Consider the following 24,944-nt stretch of genomic DNA (forward strand, 5'->3'; position numbering starts at 1 on the left):
TTTGATTTTTATTAATCAGTTTATTAACATTTCTGTAATCAACACCAGCCACCACTTGAGTGAGATTTGTTACTGTTGTGATCGTATTCACAAGTAAGGGACACTGTGCTGACCTCTACGGGTATGAACAAAGGAAGACCTTTTCAATACCTCTTGGCACTTCATAACTTGAAATTCTGAAAAGTTGAGATTTGGGCCTACAATTTGCTATTTAAGAGACCAGGTCTGGTGCTGACAGTAAAGCCACCATCAAAAGCTGCATTAAGAACTTCATCCAGGCAGCCTGCTGTGACAAAACTTAAATCCTGTCGTACGTTGCCCGGGATTTCTTCAAGGTCTTTTTCGTTCCTCTGAGGAATGATGACTCGCTTCAATCCTGCTCTGTGTGCTGCCAGCACTTTGTCTTTAATCCCACCCACCTATAAGGAGAGAAGAAAGTTACTCAGATTTCTGGTCATCCTCAGACTGTAAGAGATCCGTGACCCAACTTTCTTTCACGGTTATTTAGAACATTGAACTCATCTCCCGATTTGTTATAGTGCGAGCTGGGAAAGCCACTAAAAAGGTTAATATACAGTGAATTCTTTGTTTTGTGTTATATTCAATCCTTTTAATGGGGGAAAATTCTAAATTTTTGATAGATACGAGCACCTCTTATGTCCATGATCCCTTTTTACACGGTCAGGTTAGTATTTATACCCCATTCTGTAACCAAAACAATCTTATCTATAGGTCGATTCTGGCAAGGCATTACATTATTTTGACCACAAATACCATTCCTACAGAACTCAGTTGTGTGCCAGGATGACTTCCTTCTCTACAGGTTTAAAGCCATAACTATCTCTGTGCCACTTGATGAAGAAACCATATCCCAAATGATCTAGGCTCTTACAGTGGTTTTAAAATAGGTCCAAAGTGGTCCCTTCACAAAGAGGGGAGTCTAACTCCCTTCCCCTTGGATGTGGGCCAGGCTTAGGGACTCGTAAGAAACAGAATGCTGTATGACTTTCAATTAACCAGTAAAAAATGAGAGTTGCTGCTGCTGCTAGGACTGTCTCTCTGCATCTCTCCCTGGAGGTAGCCAGCTGCCATATTTGAGATCACCCAACAGTCTCTGGAGAAGCCGTAAGGTGAGGAACTGGGGTATCCTGCCAACCAGTCAGGTGCATGGACCCCAGTGCCCTGGGCTGGTGTTCTGACTGGAAGACAGGACTCTGAGGCAGACAGCTCAGCTAAGCCTCTCCTGAATTCCTGACCCACAGAGATTGTGAGAATAATAAACATCATTGTTTTGGGGTGCTGGCAGCTCTCAGGCATAACCCCCAGAGCACGTAAGCCCCGCAGACAGCCCCCCGGAGCCCTCCAACCGCCCACACCAATGCTGGCTGCCCCGGAGCCTCGGGCACAGGCCCTCCTGTCCAGGCCCTTCGTGTACTGCTGAAGCACGTTCTGAGTACCTTGCTCACAGAGAGCCTAAGACAAAGTGACTCCTTGCATGTCTGAAAATGCCTGTTTTCTGTTTCCTCTCCTGTTGGACTGGTGGTAAGACTGTGTATACAAGACTGGATTTAAAATCATTCTCCGTCAGGGTTTTGAAGGTACTGCACGTCTGGGTGTCGCTGAGGAGACAGCTCTTTCCTCGGCTGTCTGACCACTCGTGGGGATGACATCTTTCTCCTCACTGCTGTAAAGCCCTTTCAATCTGACGGTAACCTTCAATTCTAGGAAACGGTCCATTATTTGACAGTTTGCTAGATTCCGTTTCCTCTTTGCTAGAATGCCTGCCTGCCTAATAGATACTGGATTTGCCTGTTTGCTTTTCTATTATTTTTTTCAGAATACTTCTCTAATTCTAAAACCAAAGTTTTCAATCCAAGTTTTGTCCTCATTCTCTGATCTTGAACTGTTCTCTGAAGTGGCAGCTTTAAGTATTTTTAAATGCTATGTCTTTTCTGCTGTTTCATGGAATAGGTTTAAAACTGGAGGCTTACTCAAAGCTACCACGGCCCAGAGGGATGGGAAAGTCTTGACGTAGGTGCTTATTTGCCCTGAGAGCGAGGATCCATGTATGCTATGGAGATTTCTATGAATTTTCTTTGAATCCCCTGGTTTTGTTTCCCATCTCTTTCCTGCTCTCCTGGTCCGTGCCTTGACCCTCCGAGCCCACGCTTTTCCCAGATTCCCGCCGAGAAGTTCATTTCTACCCCTAATTCTGTTTCACCAGCCAGGAGGACACTATCTTCTAGAAGTTGGCTGAACGCTCAGCTGCTGACTCCCCATTCATTTTTGAGTGTTTGTATTATTCCTTTCACTCTTTGCTTAGTCTACCATCTTGAACTAGAAAGCTGAAGAGTTCATGTCAGTAAAGCATTTACATTTCCTTTTAATAGCACAGCTAGTATTAGCCACTATTAACCACTATTACGGTCTCTTTAAATGCAGTAATTCCTGGGTAAGGTGAAGAAAAGAGATCAGCCATTCCGTTCAAGTACAGACCTACAAATGTCTTATAATAATACGCTTGACTTCCTGGCTGAATTTTAAAAGTTGGCGAAATGAGAGCAGTTTTAGTGATCTTGAATGGTGATTCTACGATCTGCTTTCACAATTATCTTATAAAATAAAGGTGTTCTCAGAATAAAGAACGTTCTTTTCTCACTTTGCTAGGAATTCGCCAAAATTCTGTTGTAGACTGGTACTGGTAATGAATGACTTAAAACCCTAAATGACCGCTCAAGTTTTCTGCATTTTATGTGTTTTCCTAAGTAGTTTAGGGTATGGAGGGGAGCCCCAAAGCTTCATATATATAGAACTTTTAAAAAATTTAGTAATTAGACATAGCTGGTCTTTGTTATTACAGCTTTCATTTTCTACTGATTTTTCTATAAATCTATCAACTACAGTAATCTAAGTTATCTATAGGAGGTCTCATCTCACAGGGCCTTCAAAAGTTCAGAAGTTAGCCTAAAGTTTTAAAAAAAAATCAGCTGCTATCCTGTTTTACATTGAAGTTATCTGGTTAACAATTTGCTAACTCTTCACCTTAGCGGCTGACATTTCTGATGACCAGAAGTATTTCTTTCCCTCGCAAGTCTTCTTTCTTAGTAGAAGGGAAAACATGGGGAAAATTGTCAGTATTTTATATGATCAATACTGAAAAATATGAATTAGTTACAAGTATAAAACTTTAAAGTGTTTAAAGCTAAGGTATATATATATATATATATATATATATATATATATATATATATGTATATATATACACACATACATATATATATGAAGAAGGGAAACTACTATTAATTTAAACTTAAAATTAAAAAAATTTAAAACCACATAAATCACTTTCTTCAGACTTACTGGAAGAACAAGACCTCTCAGTGTGATTTCTCCAGTCATGGCTACATCTGAACGCACCAGCCGCCCACTAAAAAGTGAGGCAAGACAGGTTACTATGGTAACCCCAGCAGATGGTCCATCTTTTGTGACAGCACCAGCTGGGAAGTGCAGATGGATGTCTGTGTTGTCAAGAAGATCAAAACTTCCAGAAGCTTAAAAAAGGAAATAAGGATTTTAATGTTGAAAATTAAACCTGTTTTCTTTTTCTCCTAAAAAAGAAAATCAAAAAGATAAAAATGAATGTTTTGGGTAAATGAATTCCTCAAAATATTAATGGGTCGTACAATTAGAGTGGGGTCTGGAAGAAGAGTTTTATTCCATTCCAAGTAGAACTGAAAACAAAACCTTGAAATCAGTTTCTAGTTCAGGACTAGCCACACAGCCCTAACATGGGAACTAGAATTTCTACGGGTCTTCAAAATCAAAGGTTTGTACTTTCTTGAAGGTGTATAACTCTTCCTCTAGAGCCCATCTTAATCCTTGTCCCAGAACTGGGAGAGGTCTCCTAGAGCATGGGCCAAAGGCTCCTCCCCGCTTCCCGCTGCGCCTCCGACTCAGCTGGGCCACTCACCATTCGTCAGATGGTACTTCTTTGCATTGCTGCGGAGCCAGCTGATGGCGAGATGGGCAGACTCCTTCATGACGTCCCCTAGCTGGCCAGTCAGAGTTAGCTGACCTTCGCCATCCATTCGGCTTGCCTCCACGAACATGATTTCCCCACCTAAGGGGGTCCAAGCCAGACCTATTGCCACTCCTGGTTGACTTAACCGTTCAGACACCTTGAGAGAAAGAAGAAAAAGGATCAGTCACCAAGACTGGCCAACCCCATCACAACACGCTGCCAGAGCCTACCTCTTCAGTTTAAGCTTCAACTCAAAAGGATCTGGAGTCACCCCTTAACTATGTATATAGCTTTCTGCCAGAAGAAAAACAAAACTTCCTGTTTGGCATTTATCAGAAGCAATTTTACCTTAAAATAGGTGTGAATTACTGATTAGGAGCCACATTAGTTACATGTGCTCTAATTTTCAAGGAACAAATCCAACTGTTTTATCTACTTAAATATTTGTATTAGGCTGCAAATTTATAAATTCTCCAGAACCTAACTGTATTTTTTAAAAAAGATTTTATTTATTCATGACAGAGAGAGAGAGAGAAAGAGAGAGAGAGAGAGAGAGAGAGAGAGAGAGAGAGAGAGGGAGGGAGAGGCAGAGACAAAGGCAGAGGGAGAAGCAGGCTCCATGCAGGGAGCCCGATGTGGGACTCGATCCCGAGTCTCCAGGATCACACCCTGGGCTGAAGGTGGCCCTAAACCGCTGAGCCACCGGGGCTGCCCCTAACTGCATTTTAAGTAATCGTACATTTGCTTCTGAAAGCAGAAACCCTGTTTCAGACACACATTTAAGAACTACTTGCTCCAGTGGCCAAGTATGAAGGTTTGTATGAAACCCCCTAGATTTTACTTCTCTGCCACGTTACCATCTGTGTTATGGCTGTAGGAACACTAGAAGATAATACTCCTCCTGTGTGCCTGGAGGCCCACTGTGTGTCCTCACTGCTGCTGGAAACTGAACGTGACATTTGCGTGAGACCACGAGCCCGGTGATGAGCCAGTTCATCCAGGTTAGGAGAACACATAAAAGGAACAGTATGGTTGAAACACAATCACAGTCACTTTTACTCACCCTCTGAGCCTCCAAATTCCCTATCCCACCAAGCTACTGTGTCAGAGGAGCTGAGTACAACATGTCAACCCACCACTAGCCTAAATAGGACATGTTTCCAGCAGAGGTAACCTTCTCACTGAGGAGAAGCAGAACCAAGAGTTGGGAGTTTCTGGGTAAAAGAGCTGCGTTGCTGATGCTTCTTTCCAAGGGGCTTAGATGGTGAAAATCCTGACTTTAAAACACTCCAAAATCACATGTGGCATCCACGAAAGCTAAGAGGCACTTAGTTTTGGTGGCAAACCTGATAGCATGTTTTGAAAGTTTGTTTCATATTTAAAAATTTTAATTCTAATTGACTTCATCTGATAAGTGAGAGACTTGGAAGTCCAAACGCTGAGCCAAAAGCATGTCCCGGATTCCACCTCCCTCAGCTCTGGCACTTGCCCTGTTCCATATGTACTTGAGGAGAAAGACATAGAAGATCAATACTATTTAAGGAAAACATAGAAACAGCTATTTATAAAAGTGTTCCCGAGGCTTGTCTTTTTTGAATATAAAATAATTTCCTATACCTTTACGACATCTACTCTGGGTGGCTCTTTTCTGGGGCTGAGTGAACTAATCCTGAAGAATAATCCTCAGGACACTGACTCATGTTAGTTCATTTAACAGAAAAAGCCATTATGCTTAGCGGTTAGCTGTAACAAGAACCACCCCTTTTTTACAGCTTAGATCCTCAAAACGAATTTTTCAGAATAATACCAAAAATGCCCCCGGAAGAATCAGGAGTCAGGTGCTTGTTGACTACTGTTTCACAGTCTCCCAACACTCTCCATCTGCTGGAAGCCTTGTACTCCGGGCAGAGGTGACTGGTGCATTGTTCACAGAAAGGATCAGGGGACAGATAAGTGCATATGGCCAAGCCAGAAACATTTGGGCCCACAGGCACTTTATTCAGACTTGATGGGAAGTGATCTCATAGTAACCTGAAGATGGGAGGATGACAAATCTGTGATTTAACAGCAACATACAGGCAGGAGAACAGATGGGCTTGATTACCAGCAACCCTAGAATCTCTGTAATTACGGCTAATAGTAGTTATCTAAAAGGTAAAGGATCTTTAATTCTTAGACTTGGAAACATACATACATAATTTTTAAGTGAGGAGAGGGCCGAGCGGGCAGGGTGGAATGGCAGAGGGAGGGAGAGAAGCCGACCTCACCCCGAGCAGGGAGCCGGGCTCCGGGCTTGATCCCAGGTCTCCGGTATCATGACCTGAGCCAAAGGTAGACGCTTCACCGACTGAGCCACTCAGGTGCCCTGTCGCGCTTTTTTTTTTTTAAACTTTATTTTTATGTGATTTCTACACCCACCACGGGGCTCTAACTCAGCCCCAAGTTCGAGATTAAGAGTCCCAGGGCCCTAACTGAGCCAGCCAGGCTCCCCTGGAGTCGTACTCTTCGAGAGCACGTGCTCTGAAACTGTTACAGTCACACATCAGGTTTCTATGTATTTTTGCCTTAGAAACGAGGGGAGTACGAGTAACTGTGAATGTAAAGACATGTGCTCCTTTCCTGCTGCCACGCACACTTTCTAGCCGTCTTAACCCCTCCTCACAGAACAATCTATCTCCGAGCACTCTGTACAAAGTGATTCAACACAGTAATGTCAAAACTATGTTTATCAGTACTTTCCTATCAGTTTCTAATTGCACTGCTGATCCGTGGAATCATCAGTTATATGAGCCAAGACAGGCCTCGGCTCAAAACTGAGAATGTTTTCCCCACTAGATGTCAAAGTGGAGCACAAACACCCCAAGCTCATTTTTGCCGTTCCTTTTCCCACAGGTATATCCTTACACTTCCATTTCCTTATCTGTTAACTACATCTTGTTCAAAGAAATGGTTGATTTCTCCTGTAATAATTGTATCAATCACGTAAATATGTAGATTGAAGGGGGGTTGAAAATGTTTAACGAAAGACCTAATTAATAACAGACCCTGTCTTCCAAAGCCTGGCCGCCCCCCTCAGCTCGATGGCAGCAGGGACAGCCGAGTATAACCGCGCCCGTCCCCCACCTGCGGACTGAGACAGCAGGTCCCGGGGGCCCTCCGAGCCCCTTGCTGGCCGCCCCCAAGGCTCACAGCTTCAGTGCCTGTTACTACGGCGGCCTCGGAGAGGGCGGGAGGGTCTGCCGGTCATTCCGCTGAGGCTCCATCACAGCTCGTAGGGACCTAGTGGCAAATGCCCCTCGGAAGTGACAGACTAAGACCATCAGATAAAGTCACGATTCTACTCCAGTCCGGGGACACAAAGGGCATGTACCGAGTGCTTTCGTCTACACAGCCCTGAAGAGGTGCGGACCCCTCTGTGGGGAGCTGGGACAAGTGTCCTAGAAGAGGCTGGGCAGAGCTGGGAGCTTGGCTCTCCAGGGAGCCAAGGCCTGCGGACACGAGGGATTCCCCGGGCCTTCTTGCCAGGGGCCCCCACGCACGGCGGGGAGCGCACCACCTGAGCTACCAGAGGGCCGCGGCCCGTGCAGCTCTGGCGGCGGTGACGCTTACACTATAAACTGGCGGCTTTTACACCTCCGAGCACTTTCTATGCTCCTGCCAGGGCTGTCACCATGGCAGCTATCCATCTGCCAACTTCTTTCAAGTCTTTGTATGAAGATCCTAAGCCTGGAATTCATGAATATTTCATTTTTCTAGTTGTAAATTTGTTTGTGTAGTGTTTAGAAAAGGGAAGGTCAGATCCCGTTTGCCTTGGAGGTGCCGGGGTCTATACAGCACTGTCCCCTCAAAGTTGTGTTAAATAGCCCCAGCCTGGCCTGGCACTGCACACTGCAGACAGCCAGCTGCCTCCAGCCCCGTTCAGTAGAGCCTTTTCTTGGCAAAATCAACTCGTGGTGGGGCACCGGGCCAGGCTGAGTGTGCGGCATCGGTGCCGTAGGACACAGGCGCGTGTGGCACAGCAGGTTTAAGTGGAGTGGATGGGGAAGTAATTTACTACCAGACTTCTTTTGGACGTTTCACTAGTTTAATAAACTTTGCCCGTTTCTAGCACCTGATTTTGTCTGTCTCAAAGGCAAACACGCTGATGGAATCTCCTGGAATTCACCTTCGGATGCATTCCATTCAACATGCTTTTTTTATTTTCTAAAAGATTTTTTTGAAAGATTTTATTTTTTTTAAAGATTTATTTATTCATGACAGACACACAGAGAGAGGCAGAGGGAGAAGCAGGCTCCTTGCAGGGAGCCCGATGTGGGACTCGATCCCAGGACCCTGGGATCACGCCCTGAGCCAATGGCAGACGCTCAACCACTAAGACACCAAAGTGCCCCAAAGATTTTATTTATTTCTCATGAGAGACACAGAAAGAGAGAGGCAGAGACATAGGCAGAGGGAGAAGCAGGATCCTCTCAGGGAGCCCAATGCAGGACTTGATCGTAGGACCCAGGATCACACCCTGAGCTGGAGGCAGGTGCTCAAACACTGAGCCACCCAGGCGCCCCTATTTTCAAAATCTATCTATCTATCTATCTATCTATCTATCTATCTATCTATCTATCTATTTAGGAGAGAGCGAGAAAGTGTGAGTGAGTGGGGGAGGAGCAGAGGGAAAGGGACAAGCAGACTCTGCTGAGTATGGAGCCCAGTGATCATAAGATGAACAGAAATCAGGTGTAAGTGCTTAACCAACTGAGCCACCCAGACACCCTTAATCAAGTTGCTTTTAAAAATCTGCATGCCTATCTTCTTTCCTTTAATATTATTATATTTTAGGGCAGTGACCTTTGGACAAGGACTTTTTGTACACCACTGGAGGAAGCCAATGCTGAGGCTTTAATACAAAATATGAATGGAGACTGCAATACTTAGAAAACATAATCTTAGGACTAGCAGGCTGGACAGGACATAAACACTTAAGGGCGTGCAGGACTGGCTTTCTGCGGCTGAGAATTAAATTTATCCTGCAACGACCAGAGCTTACCTGTTCTTCTGATTTATGATCTGTGAGTTTAAGACTGTTCCTGCCAGAGAATCTTGGTCAACTGCAAGACTGGCCAGCTAGGATATGTACCCAGTGAAGTGGAAGCTTCTCCTGCTTTCACTAGGAGGGGGATGACAATTGTAAGATTCTCATTTCTTCCTAAGGATGTTCTTGTAACCAATAAAAATAATTACAACCGAGCTGACTGTTATTAATAGCAATCTCCTAACTGACCAGATCAAGTAAGATTAAGTAACGGTTATTTGATTCCTGAGTCCTTCCTACTTCCTCTGCACCTGGATGTGGCCCCGGCCCAAGCTTCTGAGGAAGCACTCGGTGCTATGTCAGCATGCGCAGCATGATGGACACCTTGGCCACTGCAGACACCTGTGCCCTCGCTCATTCCTTTCCCACCTTCTCTCCCAGTGCAGGGAGAGCTTTCCTTAACTTTCCTTTTCTTAAAGTGAGTTTAATTGATCTTGTCTCTTTAGGAAATCTCATTGTATTGGAAAAGGTGACTTAAGATAACTATTCCTAAACTTGGAACCTAGACTGAGTTCCTAGAACTCATTTCTCAACCTGCTTAGGGAATCCTAAAGGGTAGAACTATTAATAAAAATGTGCCTTCTTACCCTTCTTCCTCACCGTTAGTTTGCTGGATCAGTCATACTTTTGGCACTAACATATTTTTGCAGAGTTACCTTTGATGAGAATGAAGAATAGTAAGGGGTGATGAAGACTATTAAATGCAAGTATAGGGATCCCTGGGTGGCGCAGCGGTTTAACCCCTGCCTTTGGCTCAGGGCGTGATCCTGGAGACCCAGGATCGAATCCCACATCGGGCTCCCGGTGCATGGAGCCTGCTTCTCCCTCTGCCTATGTCTGCCTCATTCTCTCTCTCTGTGTGTGACTATCATAAATAAATAAATAAATAATTTTAAAAAAATGCAAGTATAAAATTGGAACTACAAAACAATAAAAACAGGATTTGGGGTTTTTTTTGTTTGTTTGTTTTGTCTTTTTGGTGATTGGGGATGTTAGTTTTTATTTTTATTTTTTAAAAGCTTTTATTCACGAGAGACACAGAGAGAGAGAGGCAGAGACATAGGCAGAGGGAGAAGCAGGATCCCTGTGGGGAGCCCGATGTGGGACTCGATTCTGGGACTCCAGGATCATGCCCTGGGCCAAAGGCAGATGCTCAACCACTGAGCTACCCAGGTGTCCTGGGATGTTAGTTTTTAGGGAGTACAGCGGCTGCAGGAACTAGTATTTGTTCATTTTTTAAAACATGTACCAGGCACTATGGTGGCTGTTTTTTATACATTAACTCACCTAATCCTAAAGCCTCTCTAAACACATACATATAATTACCCACCATGTGTCAGATGAACGCATCCCACTCAAGGAGGCTGGATTTATCACCTAGTGAGTGAGAGGCCTCCTTCTGCCTCCCTTCTCCTAACCCTCTTGCTATGGCAGCTGGCTTCCCAACCTTCATTCCCTTCTCACTATTTTCTGTTTTCAAAATACTCTTCCTCTTTTTCACCACCCTGCATCCTGCTATCATCCAAGGTGTCTTTGGCGAACAGCTGATGCTCTGCTTCTACCTGGCTTCTGCTTCTCTGAATAGTTCTTCAATCCCAACAATGCTTTCCTCACCTTAACCCAGCCACTCTCTTCCAGGTCTCCTTATCATCATCAGAAATCACACCACCTCTGAAATCTGAATTTGAATGCCCCCCCCCCCTAATTTCTTCTCCTAGTTCACTTGTCCTCAAGACTACTGATGTTGCCACCTTCACATTCTACACCTACTCTGTCCTGACAGCACTTCTCTGCTGGTACAAAAAAACAAAAAACAAAACAAAAACAAAACAAGCCTTTGTTTTTTCCATCATTATAACCCTTTTCTTGTAACTAGCTCAGTATTCTTGGCCATCTCCTCATTATACCCCACAAAGGGTATCATGGTTGCATATCATTTCCTCCCCTCACACTCTGGATGCCATCCCATCTCACCTTCCTAAAGACTTTGTTCCCACTGTCCCTCCAGCAATATCCGTCCTACTCCCTACTGAATTGCTGTGATCAGCACACATGACTCTATTTGCAAACATTCTCCCTACGGCCCCCAAACTTCTTTTAGCCACCTCATTTCTCTGCAATCATTCACAGCCAACTTCTGAAAAGAGGAGCTTACACATTAATTTGGTTTCCTCACCTCCCATTCTTTCTTCAACACCCTCCCAAATCTTTCATGCCAGCCACTCCCCTCTTCCAAGGTCACCAACCTCCACACTAGCAAAGCGAATATACAAAAGCAAACACACTGGACATTTGGACATTACCTCTTGGAGGGTTTCCTCCTTTGTTTTCATGGCAGCATAAAACCCGTTTCCTCTTGCCTGCCTGCTTGTTACTTCTGACTTTTTTTTGAGGGCTCCTCTTCCTCTCCAAGACCCTAACTTGGCATTCTTCAGGGCCTGCCTCTAGGCTACCACTGGCTCTCTTCTGTGTATACTTTTTCCTCTGGTGACTTCAGCATTTCTGGGACTTTAAATGTCCTCTATTTTCTGACAACTTTGTAATTTATACTTCCACCTCAGACCTCTCTTCTGAGCAACAGGCCTGTGTGTCCACACGTCTCCTTTCTCATGCCTCAGACATTTCAAATTTGACACATTCACCATCCCTGTCTTTCCCCTCGCAGTAAATGGCACTGCCACACAAAAATCCTGTTGTTCCCACCAGAAACCCGTAAGTCGTTTCTGATGACTGTTTCCTTTGTTCCCATTATGTAATCCATCAGCAAGCCCAAGGTTACCTGAAAACCACATCTCAGCGCTGGAGCAGTGACCCCAATCTCAGTGCCACCTGCTTATCTTCCTTACAGCACTAATCTCAACTTATAATTATGTGTTAACTTATTTTCTCAATGAAAGTTAAGTATCATGAAGGCAGAGATCAAACCTTGGCCTGTTTACTACTGTATTTGCCAGCAGCATCTTAATACATATTTACTAAATGACTGAAACTCTTTCTAGAAGAAATGACAGACCCTAGACTTTTACCTTTACAGAGACTATAGGCATTTAAACCAAAAAAGGGGCCTTACAATACCTTTTTTGTAAGGACCACTTCAACACATACTCCAACATTCCTAGTAAAATCTCTCCCCAGACCTTCTACCCAGGAGCACAGGAAGAAGAGTGACACAGGCTGGCCAATGCGAGTCCCCTGGGAGAACCGAGACCTCAGATGTACCAGTGTGACATTCCTCTCAGGTGAGAAACAGCTCACAATTCTGGAGTCAGGCCTGAATCGTATCTCCACTCTGGCAAAAGCTGTGTCTTCTTGCAAGTTATCTAAATACTCTAAGCCTGTTTCCTCATCTGTTCTTGGAAAGATGCCGAGAGTGAGAATTAGAAGATGTGTCACTTGTTAGACGGTCTTGGATGGTGCCTGATACCTAACAGATACACACAAAAAAGTGGCCAAGAAGCCCAGGCCAACCACTCCCATTCTAAAACACAGCACTACTTGGGTAAGAACACAAACAAAAATCTGACACACAGCAGAGGTCTTTTTTTATTTTTTAAACGGCCATACTTCAAACCATTCTCTCTCATCAGGGAAGGACAGGAATTAACTCCGTCTGACAGGGTACCACAGAGGAGCCGCCTGGACTTGCTGTCGGCTATTCGGAGTTTGAATATTGCCTTTACTATTTGCACCTTATGTGAATCTGCAGGACTCATTTAACCTCTTCAAGCTTCTTCCCAGGTATCAAAAGGAGGATGCTCGGGGGCAATTAAACATTCCATAAATCTTCATCCCCAAGATGCAAAAGCTCACGTGAAGGTGGTGAAGCAGCTTGGGGTCGAAGGTTGTCACCAGACCACTAGAGGTGGAGACAGAAACCCCAGGCTACAGGGTGAATCCTCTCAAGTGTGGAAAAGATGAAAAAAATGTTCCAAACTCAGGGATCCCTAGGTGGCTCAGCGATTTAGCTCCTGCCTTTGGCCCAGGGCGTGATCCTGGAGTCCCTGGATCTAGTCCCACATCAGGCTCCCTGCGTGGAGCCTGCTTCTCCCTCTGCCTGTGTTCTCTGCTTCTCTCTCTCTCTCATGAATAAATAAATAAAATCTTAAAAAAAAATAAAATAAAAAATACTTAAAAAAATGCTCCAAATTCCCAAACGCCAGACCTCCAATTCTAAGATGCTATTTATTTATAAAAGGCAAATGGCTACTAGATTCTACCTTTTAGATTCACATTGGCAAAGGGCTCAGATGACTAGAGGAAAATGAGTTTCTCCAATGATATCAAACAGAGCTGTTAAGCAGTGTTTATAAAATTTCTCATTTCTGTTCTTTTGCTTCCTTTTTTTGCCAACGCTCCAAGAATGTCTACAATGCTCCCAGAACTAAAGGCAGCAGGAATGGCTGGGAGAGAAGGGGTATACGCAACAGAAACACGCATCAGTCTTTTATCTGTTGCTCGAGTTTAACTTCCCAAAGAACTGCTGGAACGTACTGTTCTGGAAAGCTTGAAGAAAAAAGCCCATTCGAAATGCAGGACACAGAACCTGTTTACATCTTCACTCTCAAAAACCACTGCATTCTCACACGACAAAAAAAAAAGCAGATTTTGCTCACTTTCTCAAGCAAGGAAAGTTTTGCTCCATTTCTTACAACACTTCAAAATTTAAATCCATGACATCTTAAGAATTCAAATAACTAATCTGCCTCTGATTCTACTGTTCAAGACCAGATTTACCACTAAGAGTAAACAAGTTCTATTCTTGTAACAGAGTTTTGTAGAGAGGCTCATTAGCTTTAATGACCAGCTCAGAGTGTAGACAGATAAACAAGATGAGTTTAGGGACTGTTTTTCCTCTCCCCAGTTTTAAGACTTGAGGAAAAGCATATCTAGTACTGACTTTGAATGTCAGAGGGAGAGGTTATCTTCTGTGTAATTTATCAGACTTATTCTTCCAAAAATCTTTTTTTTTCTTAAACTGATAGGAGGTGATGATAAAGCTCCTGAAGGAAGATGCTATGTTCAGTAGTACAATACAATTTTTTTTTTCTAGTAACTTGCCCATACAAGCTCAAGTAAGAATCCTACAAAAGGTATCAAAACGCCTCAGTTGACACAGACTCAACATCTCTTTCCATCCACCTGCCTCAATTCGTATCTGGGGCTCAGGCCTTTCTGACTGGATGTTCTGCTGTGAGGAACAGAGGGGTAAGATGGAAATAGGGCTGCGTAGCTTCAACCCAAGGAACTATTAACAATGAAATGACAGATTTCCAAAAGATGCAATCTGGGCAGTCAGAAGTTGAAGTTAGGCTCACACTTTCAGATATTTTATACGTAGGTTGTTTCCCTACCTCTGTCCCCCAAGAAATCCTTAATGAGGAATTAATAAGAATATAGAATTTCTAAGGAGGAAAGTCAGTGACACTGTTCTTAAAATGGAACTGGAGGGCAGAGAATAAGATCAGACTGAGTTTCCAGAAGAGGATGTGGCCAGGGTCTCTGGCTCTCTGTAAAAGCCTTATTTATGATCACACTGGGATCTAAAATACAATACCATCGAGAAAACAAGTTTCCAATCTCTAAACAAAACTCAGTCTCCCAAACCACTCAGTTTTTCTCTCCCCCAATCTGTGAAGCAACCATCAGAGTAAACTGGTGGCTATCAACAAAGAAATGAGAATGATCACCTCCATTTCATACATCGGGGGCCCAAGGATGTCTTTCAGAGCATGAAAATCAATCAAAATTGGCATTTCAGGTGGTAGGGCTAAGTCTGTAGTGTCACTGATGGATTCAGGTTTTGCATCTTCTAAGATGTGTTCTCTGCCACCTAGGAGAGAAAAATGTATTTAGAAATTCTCAGAGATTGGCAGGTTTGAAAATTCATTAGCAGTATATATCAAACAGAAGCCCGTGGACTTTAATAGATCAGTCACCCTTATTACTTATTCAGGCATGAAAATTCACCTCATGATCTGTGGAACTCAGGCAGAGAATCCATTTTTCAAGAGCCCTTTGAGGGTGATATAATGCACTGTCTTGTTTATTTGTTCTCACTTGCTTGTCATCTAGCCCTCCCACTACACGTAAGCTCCAGCAGGGCACAACTTTGCCTATCTTTTTTTTAACCATTATATTCTGAAGCCAAGAACAATGCCTGGCACTGTTCAACTTTAGAGGACAGACACTGAAGGGTCACATGCAATAGATTACCTTGTATAATTCTGTTAGATCAACGGAACACAAAGTTTAGAACTCCTTCTTTAGAGGAGTTCCATTAGGTGTCCCATTTCCTGACAGACAGCATCAACTTGGAAATGATGGATCCCCGTAGAAGAAGTAATGTTTCTTTTGTAAAAAAGTAACTCAACTCCAAGGTTATCACTTTGCAATAAAAACAAACATAAGCAGCAGTGCCAGGGAAAAAGCATATGAAGCCTGGTTTGAAATCCCTATAATAATGGACTCTTTCCTTTACCTGCCTAAGAGCGCTGGGTGCTAACAACCCGTCAGAGCACAGACTCATTTTGGTTTGAGCCTAGACATACAAGGTGCAAGAGCCAACTGACTTATCAGACCACCTTTCCGTTAGTCTCTGTAATTTCAGTTTGAGGAAAAGAAAAATGTTTCTTAAGCCTGTAGCCAGAAACCTGAAATGAAGAGAAGTTTAAAAACTGTATGAAATATTTGGCTTTATTCATCCTCATTCCCTAGCTTTGCTTTTCTTTTAGTTTTGCCATAACTCTTCCAGTTCTTGTACTATCTCATGAAATGTTGTAAAATATCTTTATTACCTTTTTTTTAATACCTCCTTTCTTCTGGAAATGATTACTGTACATACTAATATGCAACATATAATAGTTACAAACTTGCCATTGTGTATTTTATTTCTGCAATGATTCTCACATTCTGAGACCTCATGAAGTTAAAAAGAACTGTTTTTCACTAATTCCTTTCCTTCCAAAAGTGATTCCCGGACATCTTTAATAACATTAGGCTCTAATTTTAGACTCAACAATAACTGGAAATATCCTGGAGGGCCCCTAAATGACCCCTGCTATGATCTTCAGGGTGAATGGCTCTTTTAGTCTGCTGGGCTCTAAGGGGCTCCTCCTCAAGACTGTATCAGGGGAGATACATAACAGAAAACAGACACAGCTCAGATTTTCTGCCACCTGCTGCCTGTCAGGCTGGGCCCTCTGCCCAGCACTGAACTTCATGCTACCTACCTCTATACAATTCTTGTGAGAATTAGAGAATTAAAGAGAAAACCTTTTGCAGACTACAAAGTAATGCTGTACCTTAAGTCTTGAGTTATATATATTTTCACAGTCATTTCTTTGTAATGTCATTTCATCTTTCAAAGTTTGGGTTCTAGGAAGTCTTCCCTGATTTTCCCAACTTCTTCCAGCACTTACCTGTTTCACTAAATTTAGCTATCAGTGGGTCACTTAGTAGCTTGTGGAAATGGGAGGTTTTCTGCCTTGCAGCTCTGTTTGCAGTCTATCTAAGCAGATCAACCACATAGGGTGGAAAGGCACTCGAATGGTCAGGTTAGCTCCCTGTAGATCTCAAAATGGCACAGAAAGCAGGTGTCATTGCTTGATTAAAATTAATGCACAGAAAGAAAAGCAGGGTTTTCTGTCTAAGGTTACCACCGTACCCTAAAAATGAAGGGCTCTGAAACTTCAGCCAATGCAGAGATGAGACTGCAGGGTCCTTTAGCCTGGTGTGCTTTTGGACAGGCTTTTCTGAGATCTAATTACTGTTGCCAGCCTGGAATTCACGATCACAGGAGGAAGTTAAGCTGGATGGGTGAAAGCCAATCCACAATTATGTAACCAATGCTTCAGGACATCCAATCCCTTTACAAGTGGAGTAGTGAACTCAGTGCCTTGAGCACTGAAGGAGTGGTGGTGGGGAGAGCTATTTCTAATGCAATTAGACATCATAAGATAAAAGATGGCCATTTCCTTCAGGCTTTAGGCACAGCAACTGTGTATGAAGAATCCTATACATTTAGAACTAATCTATGCCTCAAGATGTTCCATCATTACAATACAAGCTTAGAGAACTAAAGCTCAAGCCAAAAAACTGCGCCAGTTAATCGGGAAAGATAGGCTAGCACTGGATTTTAAGAATCATCCACGAGGACCAACATGTACTGCAAAGTGAGAATAAGGAAATACTGAGAATTGAGAGAATTCACAGTTTGATTCCTCATTTAAAAAAAAACAACCGGGATCCCTGGGTGGCGCAGCGGTTTGGCGCCTGCCTTTGGCCCAGGGCGCGATCCTGGAGACCCGGGATCGAATCCCACGTCGGGCTCCCGGTGCATGGAGCCTGCTTCTCCCTCTGCCTGTGTCTCTGCCCCTCTCTCTCTGTGACTATCATAAATAAATAAAAATTAAAAAAATATATAAAAAAATAAAAATAAAAAAAAACAACCACCAGCACAACATCATCTCAAAAGATGCCATCCAAGGCTTGAAGTCTCGGTTACAGGTGAACCCTCTATGTCCTACGCATGAGCTTTTAATTCAAGCACTCAGCTCTAGTGCCATCCTTCCCTCTTGCCAGAGGGATCGGCACCCACAGAAGACAGTGGCAGAGTCTCGAGGACTCACTACTGGCTTTGCCCCAGACTGCAGCATTCAAGCAAGGTGGACTTTTCAAGGGTAGGCAAACAACAACAATTAAGAAAGTTCAACCTCTCCCAATAGAACACGAGCCCTATCCTGCAAGCGCATCCAGCTGGAACACTGCACAGTCTTCCTCTTCTACACCCTTCTCTTGGGCAGAAATGGCGGGGTCTTTAGATGGCTAGCAGTCACATGAAAAGGGCTGTTTCACCAAGCAGCAAAGAAGTTTACATTCTAAGAGCAAGATACCATTTGCTGGTTACCGAATTAAACTCCAGCAAACTACTTTTAAAAATGACAAAGATCACTGTTAAGGAAAGTGAAGAGATCGTCCCAAACACCGAGCTTGTGAAAATATGAAGTGATTCAATCAATCTTCTAGGAAAGCCTCCCAAATATTCATACTCTCAGACCCAGCCATCCTAGTTTGCAGGAACCTATCCTTAAGGACATAATCATAAGTGCAGGCGACCACCGTGTAGGCAACAGTTTAGACAACAAAGTTACTTGCTGCAGACTGACCGTAAGAGCAAAAATGGCATCCAATAAAAACACTCAACATTAGGAACATGGTTAAGGAAACTGTGGCACAGCCTTCTAATAAAATATGACACAGTCACTAAAATTGTTTCCCAAGTGTTTTTAAGTAATGTGAGAAAATTCCTTTGAAACAATATCAATTTGAGGAAAGAGGAGGGTATATATACTTTCACATGGCGTGACTTTTACTAATATAACATAATATAAATATATGTAAGAACTAATAAAATGATATAGTCCAAAATGTTAAAGTTAGGGAGATTTAACTCTCCCTGAGTTAGGAGATTAAGATTTCATGGTGAAATAGTCCGCAAATAACAGTTTCCAATCCTGGCTCTGGCTTCCTAGTTGGCCTTGAAAAAAGTTACTTTACCGCTTTCTATCTTTTTTTCTAATTCATAAAACCATTAATAAATATAGGAACCCTCATAGAGTCGCTGGGAGAATTTAACAATGTTTAAAGCCGAAATATGTATAAATGGGAGGAAGTGAGTTATACAGTTGAAAAAATATTTCACACAGACCTCTAAGACACCCAGTTCTTACTCCCTAGCCCCTTTCATTGAAGAAAACACAAAGTAGCCTTTGCAACCTAATTCCACCGAGGGCCTCTGAGACAGGGCTTTGACCACAACCACTGGACTGCTGGGAGCCACATAAATTTAACATTCATAAGAAAAAAGAAAAAGATATCAAAACTCAAGATTCTTCCCTATGCTGTATTGCATTCAATACACCAAAATTTCCTTTACAAATAATTTGGAAGCATATTCCTAAAAGTAATAAAGGGCTATTAAATGGAATTTGAAAAGAAAGGCCATGGTAGCTAGCGAAACCTCACACCACTTCAACTGTTTCTTCACTTCAAAGAAATAAAATGGTTCTAAAAGTGCGAGGGAGCTGAAGTTCCCAGTGGTTCACTCTACTCAGAGAGGTCTCGGGTCTCTCAGCTCCTCTTTCATCCATGTTACCTGTCACCCTGTTGTAACAGTCTAATTCAGGACCAGCCAGGACCCAGCCAGGACCCAGCCAGAATGGTCAGGGTATAACCAAAGAGTTTCACAGTGTGAAGGCAGCAGATAAGTAAGCAACACTGGGGCACAACCCACAGTGCACTTGCTCTGCTCACGGTGGCCCCCCTGCAGCATCCTGGCAGCACAATAAATGTGCGTGCCCTCCCTCAGGGGGTGCCCTCCCTCAGGGGGCTCTGCCAGCCTCTGGAGTTGATGTCACCATGGCTATTAGGAAAGGATACTCTATAGCTACAAACTCCTCATGAGAAAGGATTAGGCTGTCCAGAGCAGCTGTCCTAGGAACACGATCAAGTGTTCTTTTCCACCCACTTTTTCTGTCTCAGAGTAGCAGGACTTAAATGAAAGCAGGCCCAAGAATCACTGTGGGAAGGAGGGAGAGAGGAAGATATTTTAAGAGGGGAGGTAAGGAGGTAGAATAGAGAGGTATAATACCTCTAGGAACTTTGTGTTTAAAAAAAAAATTTCTTGCCTTTTGAATAAATCTCGAGGCAAATGGTATCTCTTGGCAAGTGACCCAACCAATGGGAAGCAGCAGAGGCCAGGAACATAAAAAAGGCTACTAACATCAATAATTCCCCTAGAATGTGGGGAAACCAACATCTACCAAACCACAGATGCCCCAGGTTATCTATAATCATTTTTACTCCATACAGAATATTTTAGTTATCACTTATTATTCTCTGTATTCAGCTTAACTTCAAGTATACACTACACTCTCGAGTGCCAGCTCATGACTTCCAAAGCCAGGAACCCTTTCAACTCGATTATGGATGAAAGTGTCATTTTCCCAAAGAGCAGGTTTCTAATACTGGTGGGGTAGGGATGGAGTGTACCAGAATACTGTTAACTGCAGCCAGCAATCGCCAGGGCCTAAAACACAGGGTTAATTCTTCAAAGAAATGAGCACTACCTGTTTCTGTCATATTAATACAATGTCTCTGGGAAACGGTTCCCTGACAATGTCTGGGTCTCACTCTGAGGCTTAGGAGAATTCAGAAAGAATCATGAATTGAAAAAGCACAGGATAAAACCATGATATATAAAATGTTAGAAGCTAGGCAGAAAATCTAAGATCTGGCCCATTTTGTAGTCAAGGAAACTGAGACCCAGGGAGGTTAAACCTTAAGTGCACAGCAAATGACACAGTACCAGGATTCGTGGCTCCCAACCAAAGACACCTTTTGTCCCAACCCTGAAATCCAGTCTAGAAAAACCGCCTGTAGTTCAAGAATTCCTTGACAAAACATGGCAATCTGGTGGGAAGATAGGATCATTTTTTCCTAATTGAAAATAATCAATCTAACTAGTTCTACAGATTCCCTTCTATGATTTTTATCAAAAAACTCCCAGAAACTGACAGTTGGGGATGAGTGAAAATAGACTACTGGATGTCTTGTCCAGCGTACCCTGCCAGCTGCTTTGTGTCTTACTGCTTCTCTGCTAGTTTTCAATTCTGTAAGCTGTAGAAACCAAGAGTAATGCAAATGATGCTTGTCCGCAGAAATGAAACTGAACTTTGTCCAGGAGAGGTACAACTGCCCCTCTCTCCCTATAATGTCCTATAATGCTGTTTTTGCCAATTTCAGCATTCCTGACTGCTTACATATGAGTGTACTCCTGGATTCTCCACTGAACAAACTGTAACATCTCACTGGTTGTCTCATTAATGAGTTAAGCAAAATCTTTGACATGTGCTCATTTTATATTTGCATGATGGCAATTCTGCTGTTAAGAAATTATTATCCTGGGGCACCTGGGTGGCTCAGTTGGTTAAGTGTCCAACTTGTGATTTCGGCTCAGGTCACGATCTCATGGACTGTGAGACTGAGCCTTGTGTTGGGGAAGTGGGGGAGAAACACTTGTTTCTGAACAGTGACAGATATTCCTGGTAGTCAACTCTTAACCACTATGAGTAGTTAATATGTTTAGATTAAAAAGATCTTAGGGGGCAGCCTGGGTGGCTCAGCGGTTTAGTGCTGCCTTCAGCCCAGGGTGTGATCCTGGAGACGTGGGATCGAGTCGCACGTCAGGCTCCCTGTATGGAGCCTGCTTCTCCCTCTGCCTGTGTCTCTGACTCTCTCCTTCTCTGTGTCTCTCATGAATAAATAAATAAAATCTAAAAAAAAAAAAAAGATCTTAGGGCCTCAGACAGATACACAGTACACCAAATTGCTTTAAGTACAAAAAATATGAAGCTTTCCCATTTTTAGTATTTCTCCCTTTGGGTAGATCCTAAGAAATATCCAGTAGAGGTACAACTGGCCCTCCCTTACTTCCAAGAGGCCTTGGAGTCAGAGAGCCTGGGTTTGTGGTCAAGCTCTTTCCAACTGTAAGCTCTATAACTTTGGAAAATTTCCTTAACCTATTTTTTTAAACTTTTTATTAATGCTAAATATATAACACATAAAATGGATCATTTTAACCATCTGCAAGTACACAACTCGGTGGAACTCAATACATTTGCAATGCTGATATAACTATCACCACCATCTATACCCAAAACTTTTTCATTACCTCAGTATAAATTCTATAGTCATTAGATAAGAACTCCCCATCTTCCTCTCACCTCTGTTCTACTTTTCTATCTCTGTGAATGTGCCTATTCTAGGTAACTCACATTACATGGAACCATACAGTATTTGTCCTTTTGTATCTCGCTTATTTCACTTAGCACAATGTTTTCTAGGTCTAGCCATGCTATAGCATCTATCAGATTTTCACTCCTTTCTATGACTGAATAATATCCCATTGTGTCTACCACAGCTGGTTTACCCACTCATTTGCTCATGGCCGCCTGAGTTGTTTCCATCTTTTGGCTCTTGTGAAGAATGCAGCTACAAACACTGGTATCTATCTGGGTCCCCGTTTTCCATACTCTTGGATATACACCTAGAAGTGGAACTGCTGGGTTATATAGTGGTTCTATGTGTAACTTTCTAAGGTTCTGGTGAACTGGTTTCCATAGGAGCTGCACCAATTTGCGCTCTCACCCAGTTTCTCCATATCTTTACCACTTTTTATTTACCATTTGTAAAATTACAGGTATGAAGTAATATCTCACTGTGATTCTCATTTGCACTTGTCTAATGACTAGTGATGGCAGGCATCTTTGTGTGTGCTTACTGGCTGCTGTCTTCTTTACAATGCCTATGCAATCCTTTGCACTTTTTGAATTGGGCTGCTTATGTTGGCTGAGTTGTAGGAGTTCTTTATACATTTCTGGATATGAGTCTCTAATTAGATACACGATTTGCAAATATTTTCCTCCATTCTGTAGGTTTTTTTTTTTTTTTTACTTTCTTGATAGTGTCTTTTGATGCACAAAAGTTTTTAATTTTGATATTCAATTTATTTTTTCTTTCGTTGCCTGTGCTTTTTGTATCATATCCATAAGATCATTGCCAATGATCTAATGTTATGCATTTGCCCCACGTTTTATTGCGAGAGCTTTGTAACTTAAGTTCTTAATTAAGTTTAGGTTACTGATCAAAGCTTAATGTCTGTATTTATTTTAATTTTGTATTTATGTATTTATTTTGTACGGGTACAGAATTCTTTTGTATATGGAGATCCAGTTTTTCCAGCACCATTTGTTAAAGACTTTCCTTTCCTTACTGAATAGCATCCCTGATAAAAATCAACTGACTGTATATGTGAGCCTTTATTTCTGTGCTCTGTATTCTGTTCCACTGGGCTACTTGTCTGTCTTTATGTCAGTACCATGCTGTCTTAACGTGGCTTTATAAAAGATTCAAAGTCAGGAGGTGTGAGTTCTCGATTTTGATCTTTTTCAAGAAAGTTTTGGGTATTTAGAGCTCACTGCAGTTCCATATGAATTTGAAGATCAACTTTTCCATTTCTCTGAAAGAGATTGTAGAAGTTTCAGAAGACACTGCATTGAATGTGCAGACCTTAACAACGTTAAGTCTTCCTATCTATGAACACAAAATATCCTTCCATTTACTTAAGTCTTCTAAAATTTCTTTCCAGCAATGTTTGGTGGTTTTTAACATACAAGTTTTTCACTGCCTTCATGAGATTTATTCTTAAGTATTTAATTCTTTTAGATGCTATTGTAAATGGAATTGCTTTTTCATTTTATTTTTTTCTCATCATGATAGCTATAATCTTTAATACCTATTCACCCACACCCTCCTCCTCTTTGGTAACCATAAGTTTATTCTCTACAGTTAAGAGTCTGTTTCTTGGTTTATCTCTCTTCTGTTTTTTTCCCTTTGCTTGTTTTGGTTCTTAAATTCCACATAGGAGTGAAATCATATGGGTATTTGTCTTCTTTGATTTATTTTGCCTAGCATTATACTCTCTAGCTCCATCCATGTTGTTGTAAATGTAAGATTTCATTATTTTTATGGCTGAATAATATTCCATTATTTATATATAATTTTCTGTATCTAATCATCAGTTGATCTTTTATCCAATGACCTTCTTTATCCAATCACCAGCTGATGGACACTTAGGCTGCTTCCACAGTTTGGCTATTGTAAATGGTGCTGCAATACACATCGAGGTGCATGTGTCCCTCTGAATTTGTGTTTTTGTATTTTTGGGATAGGTACCCAGTAGTGCTATTACTAGATTGTAGAGTAGTTCTATTTTTAATTTTTTGAGGAACCTTCATACTGTGTTCCACAGTGACTGCCCCAGTCTGCATTCCCACCAATAGTGCACAAGTGGTTCCTTTTTCTCCATATCCTAACCAACACTTGTTGTTTCTTATGCTTTTGATTTTAGCCATTCTGAAGTATGTGAAGTGATAGCTCACTGCAGTTTTGATTTGCATTTGCTATTGTGAATGAAATTGCTTTCTTAATTTCCTTTTCAGATTGTTCCTTTCCTTTATTTTCTTAAGCTTCCACTTCCTCATCTGAAATGAGAGAAATAGTATCTACACTTCAAATAGTTGTTACAGGGATAATAGACATAGGATATACTGGAATAATGAAAGCACAGTGCAGACATTAAGTTTAGACTTCATCAGTCTGCCTACTTTAGAATCTTGACAATGACATTTACTGGCTGTGAACCCTGTAAACCCTGCCTAGAGCAAGTCTGTTGGCACCATTTTCCAATTGCATTTGCTCATTGTGTTTCTGTGCCACATTCTGATAATTCTCACAGTATTACAAACTTCATTGTTGTTATATGGTGGTCTGTGATCTATGATTTTGATGTTACTATTGTAATTGTTTTGGGGCCCCATCAACCAGGCCCATATAACACAGTGAATTTAACTGAGAAATGTTTTGCGTGTTCTGAATGCTTCGCCGACTGGCCATTCCTGTCTCTCTCCAGCTCCTTGTGCCTCCCTATTCCCTGAGACTCAGCAATATTGCAATTAGGTTAGTCATTAACCGTACAATGGCCTCTAAGTGTTCAAGTGAAAGGAAGAGTCACGTATCTCTCACTTCAAGTCAAAAGGTAAAAATGATTAGGCCCAGTGAAGAAGGCATGTCTAAAGCCAACACAGGCTGAAAGCTGGGCCTCATGGCCAAATAGCCAGGTTATAAATGCCAAGAAACAGTTCCTGAAGGAAATTTAAAGTGCTAGTCCAGTAAACATAAATGATAAGAAAGTTAAACAGCCTTAAAGCTGATATGCAG

The 24,944-nt window shown here is 42.2% G+C and overlaps 1 protein-coding gene across 1 annotated transcript in view; it reads right to left on the reverse strand.

Moving 5' to 3' along the window:
* Positions 1 to 24,944, reverse strand: part of LONP2 (lon peptidase 2, peroxisomal) — a 96,542-nt gene continuing 71,598 nt past the window's right edge. Inside the window, exons 12-15 of the mRNA XM_026014480.2 lie at positions 14,795 to 14,937; positions 3,971 to 4,178; positions 3,361 to 3,551; positions 1 to 419 (exon numbers count right to left, since the gene is read on the reverse strand). Coding sequence (XP_025870265.2) covers positions 198 to 419; positions 3,361 to 3,551; positions 3,971 to 4,178; positions 14,795 to 14,937 — 764 coding nt within the window. The 3' untranslated portion in view covers positions 1 to 197. The remainder of the gene's footprint in view (positions 420 to 3,360; positions 3,552 to 3,970; positions 4,179 to 14,794; positions 14,938 to 24,944) is intronic.

This window comes from Vulpes vulpes, chromosome 2 (assembly GCF_048418805.1).
Source record: "Vulpes vulpes isolate BD-2025 chromosome 2, VulVul3, whole genome shotgun sequence".
NCBI lineage: Eukaryota > Metazoa > Chordata > Mammalia > Carnivora > Canidae > Vulpes > Vulpes vulpes.